Here is an 11,563-nt window from a genome sequence, read left to right on the forward strand (position 1 = left end):
CAAGGGAGATTTCAGATGTTGGATCTGACAGAGGAGAGAGATGGTCATGAAGCTGTTCTTGGGCAGTAGGACATACTCCCACACGGCCTACATGCTCCTCTCTTCCTTCAGCAATTCTGGAACTTGACTGTTGTCTACAAGACTACATGTAGGGAGCTGGAAAGATGGATCAGTTGCTGCTCTTGCTGAGGACCCAGGTTTGGTTCCCAAAACCCACACCATGGCTCACAACCATCTGTAACTCCATTTCCTGGGGATCAGCCACCCCTTTGGCCTCTGCAGGCACCAGGCATGCACATGGTACACGCACGCACGCACGCGCGCGCGCACACACACACCCACACACACACACACACACAGCCTGTTGAACTCAGGACCTCCCGAAGACCAACCAGTGCTGAGCCATCTCTTCAAGCCCTAAAAAAAATTGTTTTTAAATATAGTTTTGTTGCTGGGTGGTGGTAGAGCACACCTTTAATCCTAGCACTCGAGAGGCAGAGGCAGGAGGATCTCTGAGTTCAAGGCCAGCCTGATCGACATAGAGAGCCCCTGTCTCAAAACAAAACAAACAACAACAACAAAAAGCAAAACAAATATAAAAGGACAGGACAATGGATTACAAGATGTGACCCAGGAAAGGGGCATAGGTAGCTATGGATGCCACTGTGACAAGTGACGAAATCTGATTGGCCAGTATAATTTTGTTGATAGTATTTTCTCCAGGGTGAATTTCCTAATTTTGATTGTGTCTTGAAGAAATAGTGGGCAGGGCTAGGGATGTAGCTCAGGTTTGTTTATCATGCATGTGGCCCTGGTTCAACCCCAGCACCAGAAAAAACAGGCCAAAGTTCTAGCCAGTAAACACACAGGGTTGTGTTTAAAATTAAGGGGCACAACTGTCTCCAGCAGAATCCCAGATGATTCAAAGACCCAAACATAACCTGTATGCCTGGTTTGTCTAGATGTGTGGCATTAGGAATTTCTGGATAATTCTTGCAGTCTTCCCTAAATTGGAAACTATGTATTTTTAAATGATTGGGAAAGTCCCAGTAGGTTTTCCTGTGGTGACGGGGACATAACCTGCTCTCTTCTGCAGAAATCCCCTTGAAATGAACACTACTCAACTTCCCCGGAGCACAGCCCCAGCCTGCCTCGCTGGTTCCCTACCCAGGTTGGCGGTTGGTGGAAGGACATCGAATTCCAGCAGACAAGGAGACATCAAGCTCCCTTGTATCATGCATGGCAGACCTCTGCACACCTGAAATACAGGGGCAGCGAACCAGGCAGGTGCCATCATGGGGTTTATTTTACATGTCTATTAACATCTTTATGTACCAAGAAAGCTTTCAGGGTATGTTTCTCCCACCCCATAGTCCTACTGGCCTCCCCGCTGCCGTGGGTTTAGGCTTGCCCCAAGACACCTTCTGTAGCATCCTCATCAGTGTTTGCTGTCTCCTCCGGTTGTGGGCTGAGAGGGACTCGATCCTGCGACAGAACGGGGAGGAGCTTGAAGCTAGACTTTGCAGAGATGTCAGTCTCTTGAGAGAACTCACGCAAGGAAGGCTGTGGAGAGATCCGAGAGCTCTTGCGCTGCAAGACAGAAGTAGCTGACGATACAGCCAGGGATGCAACCCCGGAGCTCTTCCGTGACCGGGTCAGGGACGAGATCCGCGAGCCCGGGTGCGAGGGAGTCAGAGAGGAGGGGCGGGATCCAGGACGTGATGGACTCAGGAGAGCAACCACAGACCCAGCCTTCCGAGACTGGGGCTGAGAAGACTCAAAAGATTTTACAGAAGGAGTCTGGGAGGTTCGGTGTGACTGGGCCAACGACGGGGCCCGGGAGGCCACACGTGATTGGGCTATAGCCTGGGCGCCTAAAGTTGTGTAGGATGATTCCAACACGGTGGCAAGTGACCCGATGCGCAAGTGGGGGTGGTGAATTTGGGGCGGCTGCCAGAGTGGTGGCCCCCCGGGGCCCCGGTGCAGCCAGCCGTGCACACACTGCAGGTTCCGCACGTCTGCGTGCTCCCGGCGCAGCTGCTCCTGCTGCTCTTTCAGCTGTAGTTTCAAGTCCTGCAGGACCTGGGCCCGGATGATAAGCCTCAGGAGTTCAAGTCGGAGACGCCCATTGTCAGCCCTGATGCCCTGTGTGTGAGCAATAAGGGCACGCGCCGCCTCCCGCTCTGAGCGGCGCGTCAGGGACTGCACTTGCAGGCGCGCCTCGCGCTCAAAAGCGGACTTGTCCTCCTGGAAGCGCCGCTTCACCCGATGGAGGAGCTGCGTGTGCTCCACGCGCATGTGCAGCAGCTCACGCTCCAGGGTCCGGATTCGCGCCAGTTGCTCCAGCTGCAATTCCTGCAGCGGGGGCGCGGATCAGCTCACCGGTAGGAGCGCGCCCATCCCTCTCGACCCCGCCCGGTCCGCGGGGGGCGCGCTCACTGGCCTTGTAGGGCTGCAGCTCCTGCACCTGCTGTGCCATGTTTTCCGCGCGCATCTTCATTTCCAGCAGCTGTGCACGCACCCCGTCCTCGCGCCCGAGGTAAAGCGACGCCAGCTCGGCTCGTTGCCACCGAATCTGCGCCAGGTCCATGCGGTTCTGGTCCTCGAGGCGCACGATGGTGTTGGCGCAGCGCTGCGCGTGCGCGCTCACATAACTGGCGTAAAGCCGGTTTTCTTCGCGCAAGCGCTTCGCCTCTTGGTTCAAGAACGTATTGTCCTGCAGCACCTGGTCCACCCGCTTCTCACAGGCCACTAGATTCTCTGAGAGCAGCGAGTACTCGCGCTGCAGGTACTGCGCGCGCTCGGAGAGCGGGGCCTCTGCATTGTCGCTCGCCTGCTTGCGAGCGCTTTGCCCGCGCTTCTTCTTGGGCGCCATGGCTTGAGGCCCGGGCCAACCCGCTCCCTCAGCTCAGCTACCCCCCTTCCTTACCCCGAAAATTCTGGAGAACTGCACCCTAGGTTCAGGGACGAGTCTTCGGTTTATAAAGTTCAGAGCAGGCAGGATTAGAGATCAGAAAGCTTAGGGGCCAACCTGTGTCCGAGGGCTGGCTCCAGACCCCTGCTGTCGCATCCTGGCGCGTGCAGGAATGTTGATGTTCAACCCGCGCAACCTCTATGGAGACAGAATTAAGTCGCTGTCCCCCACCCACCCCATTCTGTTGCTCTGGCAACGGCTTGATTCAATCTTTCATTCCCTGCCATTTCTTATATCCTTGCATGATTCTGCAAGGGTATAGTCACAGTCAGGTAAACGGTCAGCTTCAAGACTTGGAACTAACTTCCATGTCCCCATCCCCGACTCGCCAGGGTCTTAGGGCTCTCGCTGTCACTCCACCAGGGACTCTTCAGGTCCCACAGCATAAGGGGATTTTTTTCCCATGCTCCCTCCATCCAGCTTCGAGCGAGCCATTACCTGCCTGTCCTTGTAAGGTCTATTTCAAGGAAGTACATTTTTTTTTTCCTTCTTGTCTAGCGTAATTCCCATCGCAAATTTCTCAGTTTTCTGAGACTCAAGATCTCATCCCTTTCCTTTTCACGGGCATAGTCGCTTAGTAGATTGTAATTTTTCAACCTATGATAAACTAAAAAGGGCCCCATGTAAGAAGGGGCCAGCATCTAGCTAGGGAAGAGGGGGACCTAGTGCCTCCTTGTCTGTGATTAATTAGTGAGCGCTTAATGCCCCTCACATTAAAACTTATATGGAATAATCTTTGTTTGTTTGTTTGTTTTCGAGACAGGGTTTCTCTGTGTAGCTTTGCGCCTTTCCTGGAACTCGCTCTGTAGCCCAAGCTGGCCTCGAACTCACAGAGATCCGCCTGGCTCTGCCTCCCGAGTGCTGGGATTAAAGGCGTGCACCACCACTGCCTGGCTGGAATAAACTTTTTGTACTCTTCGAAAATGTGTCTTTACCAAGGAGCCTTCTGATTGGATTAATAAAGAGCTATTGGCCAATAGCTAGACAGGTAGAGGTTAGGTAGGACTTGTGGACAAAAAGGGAGCTCAGGGGAAGAAGGAGGGTGAGGTCTCAAGGCAGACACAGAGGAAGCAGATGAACATGCCCAGCTGGAAAAAGGCACTGCCATGTGGTAGAATGTAGATAAGAAATATGGGTTAATTTAGGATGTAAGAGCTAGTTAGTAACAAGCCTAAAATATTGGCTGAACATTTATAATTAATAATAAGTCTCAGTGTGGTTATTTGAGAGCCAGCTGTTGGGACAGAGCTGAACAGAGGCCCTGATGAAAAACTCTACCCACAAAAAATAGACCTTGTTTGTACATTTTTTTGGCCAGCACGCTTTTCCCTGAGGCTCGTCCATCACACAGCTCAGCATCTTCTTAGCTTTCTTTCCTAATAGAATAGACATCTAGAGGGCATGAGGGGTACACCAGGGATTTGATGCCTCCCTTTTTGCTGTTAACTCTCCATAGACAGCATCCTTACAGGATTCACTCTCGACTAGAAAACATGAGCCGTCTGCCGGTTTGCTGGTGGATGCGGGAGGTGTCCGTTCAGCGGAGGCATGCTGGTTTTGCAGAATGGTGAGAGTAGCATGTAGAGCAAGCACTGCTTGCCAAAGGTGTTCTGATTCCGTTGGCTGTGCAGGTTCCTAACCATCACTGCGTCAAGCAGAAGGTCAACAGCTAAGATCAAGAGGTGTCCTCAGCAACACGATGCCCAATGTGCTTTCAAGGTCTGACCAGTCACGGAGGAGGTAAAAGAAACCTTTAACGTGATCCGCTGGAACCGGCCTGGCTTCCTGGGCAAGGAAGAGTTGCATGGTCTCCTTGCTTCACTGGGGCGAAAATCTAGCTGACGGCTGTCTGGACACCGTGAGGAATGAGGCACCAGGCTCCGTCAATCTCACCGCGTCCCTCACTGTGGTTGGTGAGAAGTTGGTGGACACAGATGCCGACGAGGTCATCAGGGATGCTTGCTTTGATGAAGAAATGACTAGTCCAGAAAGACTCCCTTAGGGAGCTGCTGACATCCATGGGTGATTGTGTACAGTGGAGGAAGTGGGTGAGCTGAACAGAGCAGCCCCTGGTGGGAAGAAGGGATGCCAGCTACATGGAGTTCACACGCATCCTTTTTAAAGGGAGCAAAAGACAAAGATGATTGGGTTCTAGACAGACAAATCGACTAACATTCCTTCTGCCACTTGGGGTATTTCTGAGATTTTTTTAAAAAAGATTTATTTATTTATTATTTATACAGTGTTCTGTCTACATATGTGCCTGCATGCCAGAAGAGAGCACCAGATCTCATTATGGATGGTTGTGAGCCACCATGTGGTTGCTGGGATTGAACTCAGGACCTCTGGAAGAGCAGCCAGTGCTCTTAACCACTGAGCCATTTCTCCAGCCCCAAAATTGCATCATCATCATTATTATTATTTTATTATTTATTATTGGTTTTTCAAGACAGGGTTTTTCTGTGTAGCTTTGCACCTTTCCTGGAACTCACTTTGTAGACCAGGCTGGCCTCGAACTCACAGAGATCCGCCTGGCTCTGCCTCCCGAGTGCTAGGATTAAAGGTGTGCGCCACCACTGCCCAGCTTCTGAGATTTTTTTTGTCCTTAGCATTTCAGCTTTTTTTGCTTTCCTTGTTTTGTATTTATTCCTAACCATTTTAGGGCACGTGAATCTAGTCAGACTGGAAACAGGACTTTCTGTCATTTTGAACAGTTTAGTTTACAGGCTTTCCTGTCTCTCCCAGATAACTGCAGCCCACAGAGAGCCATTTTCCCCCCAGAAGTTCTTCACTCAATTTTTCCCCTGAATGATAAACTTTTTAAAAGTGAGTAGTCCTCTCTCTAGAGGTAAATCACCACCCCGGGGCTGTGTATCTGTTTCTCCTCCTGTTAGAAACCTCAGCCTGCAGGACAGCGCTGATGGACAGTTTGCATCTACACCTGTCGTGTGCACACCCAGAACCAACTTCTGTCTTCATTAGGGTTTCTGTTGCTGTGAGGAGACACCATGGCCACGGCAACTCCTATAAAGGAAAACATTTAATTGAGTGCCTTACGTTTTCAGAGGTTTAATCCATTATCATCATGGCGGGACATGGCAGCATGCAGGCAGATGTGGTGCTGGAGAAGGAGCTGAGAATTCTACATCTTTGATCCACAGGCAACAGGAAATGAACTGAACACTGAGCATGACTTAAGCATATATAAGCCTTCAAAGCCCACCCCCACAGTGACACACTTCCTCTAACAAGGCCATACCTCCTCCAACAAAGCCATACCTCCTAATAGTACCACTCCCTATGAGTTTACAGGGGCCAATTGCATTCAAACTACCACATTCCACTCCATGGCCCCCATAAACTTGTAACAATATCATGGTGCAAAATGCATTTAGTCTAATTTCAAAAGTCCTCATAGTCTACAACAGTCTCAACAATGTTTAAAAGTCCGAAGTTTCTTAGTAGAATTTCTGCTCAGGTCTGTCTGCATTTGCTAGGTATGGATGGATTTGAGGATCCTTGAGTTTAATGAAACCACATTTAAACAAAGATTTTAGTAACCCTCCAATTGTGTGACTTTTCCTGGGGAGACATGAACCAAGGACCACAGAAACCATTCTACCCAAGTCTAGCTTCATGAACCAGTGAGTCTCTTGGGGCTACTTACCAGAACATGAACCACACAAAGACAACTGCATCACCAAAAAGTCCACCCCAGCATGGGTGAAGACCCAGGAAATCTGCATCCCTGGAAGCCCCTACAGGACTTGCAGACAGCTTAATAGGAGAATCTTCTGGCTCTGAGTGAAGGCACAAAGGGAGCTGGTATAATCTGGGGAGGGGGAGCCTCCCTGTGAATGAGCAATGGGACTTGAGTAACCTTGCCAGGGCACTGTGACTCTTGTAAGTTTCAGATTTCTGGAACCTGTAAGTTTTGTTTACTTCCTGAGTGTGGTAGTTTGAATGTAATTTGCCCTCATATGATCATTGGGAGTGTGTAGCTAGAGTTTTCCTGCCTTGCCCACAGTCAGGATAAATCTTTGTCACCCACCAGTCCCACAGCCGCTCAGACCCAACCAAGTAAACACAGAGACTTATATTGCTTACAAACTGTATGGACATGGCAGGCTTCTTGCTAACTGTTCTTATAGCTTAAATTAATCCATTTCCATAAATCTATACCTTGCCACGTGGCTCGTGGCTTACCGGCATCTTTACACTCTGCTTGTCCTGGCTGCAGCTGGCAGTGACTCCTTCTGCCTTCCTGTTCTTTCTTTTCTCCTCTCTGTTAGTCCCACCTATACTTCCTGCCTAGCCACTGGCCAGTCAGTGTTTTATTTATTGACCAATCAGAGTAATTTGACATACAGACCATCCCACAGCACAGCCAAGTGCAGACCATCTCAGACACCTGCACTCAGGCCTGTGGTCCTGATCATCCTCTATGTGGACCTGCTGGGTAAAGCCACAAGGAACCCGAGAATGGGCTCCCACAGGACATACAGAACATCCCACAGCAGGAGTGGCACTATTAAGAGGTGTGGCTTTGTTGGAGTAGGTGTGGCCTTGTTGGACGAAGTGTGCCATTGTGGAGGCGGGCTTTGAGGTCTCATATATGCTCAAGCTACTCCTAGTGAGATAGTCCACTTCCTGTTGCCTTCTGATCAAGATGTAGCCACCACCATTTCTGCTTGCAGGCCATCATACTTGCTGCTGTGATGATAATGGACTAAACCCCTGAACTGTAAGCCACCCCCTCAAGTAAATGTTTTTCTTTATACGAGTTACCATGGTCATGGTGTCTCTTCACAGCAATAGAAACCCTAACGAAGACACTGAGCTTTGGGAGCAGCCCCTCTCTCCAAGAGGGAATGTTACAATTCTGTGGAATTTGCTGTACTACAAAGCATTTTTTTTTTTAATGTTTTGAGAACTTGCTGTTATTAGTTAGGCCTGGCTGGGTAGGTGTGGCTGGGTAATGGAGGCATTACCTCCTCATAAAAACATATAAACACAGCTTGGTGTCATTGATCCTGTAATCTTAGCACTTGAAAGGTGGTGGCAGAGGGAGCAAGGGGTTCAAGGCTAGCCTGGGCTACATGAGTCCCTGTCTCAAAAAAAAATGTGTAAGTAGAAAATAAAAAAAGAAATGATACTAAGTTTGGGGGCTGGTGGGATGGCTCAGCAGGACTTGCCATGAGTCTGATGACCAGAATTCGGTTGCTGGAACCCACGTGATGCAAGCTGTCTCATATTTGGTACACACAAATAAATACTAAATTTCAAGACAAGGAAGAATCTCTTTTTGTATTAATATTGAAAGCAACTTGACTCTTTATGAGAGTCTTGGAAAGCAACTAGACGTTGGTCTTAAAATACTACCTTTTTAATATGAAAGCGGAACCAAATCTGTTACAGAATCCTGGGAAAAGACAAAAACAAACAAACAAAAAACTGGGGAAGTAATCAGTCTATGCCCCGTCTATGATGGGTCGGTCTGTTATATATGACTGTCCTCCAGCGCAAACAGCCATCTTCAGGAGTTCAGCCATGCAAAAGATCACTCTGCAGGACTTCCTGACTGTCTACACCCCCTCCTAGAGGTTCAAAGACAGTCATGGGACCCTCACCTGAATCTGCAGCCACTCCATACCACCTGCTGTGTGCAGTTCTGCCTCATCTGGCCTCAGGGTGAGGCTAGAGGCTATAAGGAGGGAAGGAGTAGGGGAGAGGTCTCCATCTAGGGGCTGTGGGAAAGCTGCCCTGTTGGGTAAGACTTTCCAATGCAGCCTTTCGGTGAGGGTCGGACCCACACTCCACTAAACAAGCCCTCATCCATGCTCTGTCAGGAAGCCCAATAAACCCAGTGGTTCCCCAGAGTGAACTCTGGTAGAATTGTGCTTTGGTTTGTTACTGAATCTTAGGAAGAAAGAGAGATATGTTGCTTATGTCCCTGAAGGGATTTTAGTGAGGGGGGTGGGGCGCTCTAGTCTCATGACCTGTTCCTACGCAGGTCAGGGCAACTGATACAAGTTTTAACCAACTTTTATGTGATATGTGACAGAAGAAAAACAAAAATTAAGGAACTATTCTATTGCCACTAGCCTCATAATCCTTTAGTTTTATTTTGATTCTTTAAAGCTTTTCTTAAGGTATAAATAGTATCTCAAAATTTGTAAGATTAATATATATATTTAAACTTTTTGTCATGATATTAACGATCATATAGAGTACTAACTAATTCTAGAAAAAGGCTTCATCTAGCTTCCTGTACATGATTTCAGGTTTGAGTTTCTATCAGGTAACTAGGAATTAAGTTTTTGTACTCTAGATGAACATAACAAATATTGATCCTTTAACCTCTTTGATATCTGCTGCATAAGAGATTTAAAATGTTTAAGTTTTCTGCAGTGAACCATGACCATGTCTTTTGAAGTTTCCAAAAGGAGGATGGGGCCCCACAATGATGATTCCATCAGGACGATGAGGACACCACTAAGCTGACAAATGCCACCTGAAGATCGGCTTTGGACTACAAACTGCTCAATCTCAAGGTGGCTAGCTGAGATGATCCAGCCTCACAGACTGCTCTAGCCAGGATCTGAGATAAGCCCTGCATTTTCCCATTACACAGAGACTGGACAGCAAATGATACAGCTAGCTCTCCCAGGAATTGATAATTATCCCAATATTTTTTTCAGGATCTCCTAAAGATGCTGTTGCCCCCAGATAGCAGGAAGTAATTTTAAGAGCACAGTGCCCACAGGGATTTAGCTCAGTGCTAGGCAAGTGCTAGGCCCTGGGTTCAGTCCTCAGCTCTAGAAAAAACAAAAACAAAAACCACAATGCCCACATTCCCAAAGGGTGGAGTGGACAGTTTTTGGTCATTCAGTGGGTTATGGATAATTGTCATTGTTTAGGGTGGTTGGTTACAAGTTGTTATTTGTAATGGTCACGAAAAAAGCTGAACAAAGGAGATTAGATTCAGGATTCTTGTTTTGAAAAGAAAAAAGGGGGGATATAGAGAGGATAAGATAAAAGGGTAGATTATTTAATCTACCCTGAAAAGAAAAAAAGGGGGATATGTATATATGATAAGATAAAAGGATCAGTTATTGAATCTACTTTTAAAATGCAACTTACTTGTCTGAAATATTTTACATTCATATAGGTCTTTGTATATTGATACAAATTTGAGATTATTTTGTTAGAACATACTGTACATACATTTCTACTCTTATTCAAGGTATTATACCTATACAAATCATTTAACAATGTTATGCAAATTGCTAGTCCTTGTTATTATTACCAACTATTTAGGATAATAAAGAAATGCAGGTTAGTAGTTAGTCACCTATTACAATCAAACTTGTAGCTATATTGGTATGTTTTCTAGGTCAAACAGAGATACAGTTTAGATAGACAAGTCGTCTTCAAACATTTCAGAGACATACAGAATATGGCATTTAAAATATTTTAAGAACTCCGACTTTTCTCAACAATGAGACACATCTGCTCCTGGCAACACCAATTACTTCAAAGAAGATGATGGGCATTGAAGAAATTCCATATGGAGTTTGCTTTCAATGTGGCAAGGCTAGCCATTTGGGCCGGAAATTACTCTTGCCTGGACTGCTTGACAGTATGCTGTATAAACTGGACATGCAGGACCCACGGGAAAGTGAGTGCTAAACTTTGCTAAAAAAAGATGGGATGGTCTTCAAGTTCCCGCTTCACAGAAGAAACTGCCAGACATTCTGCAGGACACAGAGGAAAGCAACTGACAAACTTTGCCAAAATAGAGAGGACAGTCCTTCAAGTTTCCTGCTTCAGTAAAAAGTCTGCCAGATATTCTAGGCCTGTAGGCTAAAGATGGATACCCCAACATTACGGAAGAATTTTGGGTGACTGTCCAGGCAGCCAGATGTCTCTGTCATTTCTAGAGTTTTGGAATTTGCTTGCAATGTACTTCCTGTTTACTCAGGTAATATATCTTTCTGGGGAATTTGATGGTGTTGAAGACTAGATAGTTTTTATTTTTCTTAGTTATGATAAAAGATAAATTAGATATAAAACTTTAGACTCACCAAAACAGGATAAATGATAGAGTATTTTCTTTAAGTTTGCCAAATACAAAATAGACTAAATATTGTAACTGATTCTTAGTTGATAACTGTTTTGTTATATATTATTTTACTATGTTAAAGTCAAAACCTTCCTTTTTGATTAGACAGAAGGGGGAAATGATGTGGAATGTCCTTCTGTATGCTGTGAATATGTGTTGTTCTCATTGGTTGTATAAATAAAGCTGCTTTGGTCTATGGCAAGGAAGGATAGAGCCAGGTGGGAAATCTAAGCAGAGATACAGGTGATGAGGGATGGAGTTGGAGGAGACCCCAGCCAGCTGCCCAAGGAACAACATGCCAGAGCACCACGGGTAAGCCACGGGCCATGTGGTGATACACAGATTAATAGAAATCGGTTAATTTAAGATGTAGAAATCAGTTAATGTAAGAGCTAGTTAATCATAAGCCTGAGCCATTGGCCAAATATTTTGTAATTAATATACATCTCTGAATGATTATTTCA

At 46.6% G+C, this 11,563-nt stretch overlaps 1 protein-coding gene and 1 pseudogene across 1 annotated transcript; one reads left to right on the top strand and one right to left on the bottom strand.

Annotated features, from left to right (window-relative positions):
- Nucleotides 1–1,224: 1,224 nt before the first annotated feature.
- Nucleotides 1,225–4,286, bottom strand: Ccdc166 (coiled-coil domain containing 166). Its single transcript, XM_006989300.4, has 2 exons — nt 2,444–4,286; nt 1,225–2,355 (listed from the first exon to the last, which is right to left on the bottom strand). Exons 1-2 carry the CDS (start codon nt 2,873–2,875, stop codon nt 1,402–1,404), a joined length of 1,386 nt encoding a protein of 461 aa, XP_006989362.1. The 5' UTR covers nt 2,876–4,286; the 3' UTR covers nt 1,225–1,401.
- Nucleotides 4,287–4,778: 492 nt separating this feature from the next.
- Nucleotides 4,779–5,146, top strand: LOC143269677 (myosin regulatory light chain 2, smooth muscle minor isoform pseudogene; annotated as a pseudogene).
- Nucleotides 5,147–11,563: the final 6,417 nt, after the last annotated feature.

The sequence above is a fragment of the Peromyscus maniculatus genome, chromosome 20 (genome assembly GCF_049852395.1).
Source record: "Peromyscus maniculatus bairdii isolate BWxNUB_F1_BW_parent chromosome 20, HU_Pman_BW_mat_3.1, whole genome shotgun sequence".
NCBI classification, from domain to species: domain Eukaryota; kingdom Metazoa; phylum Chordata; class Mammalia; order Rodentia; family Cricetidae; genus Peromyscus; species Peromyscus maniculatus.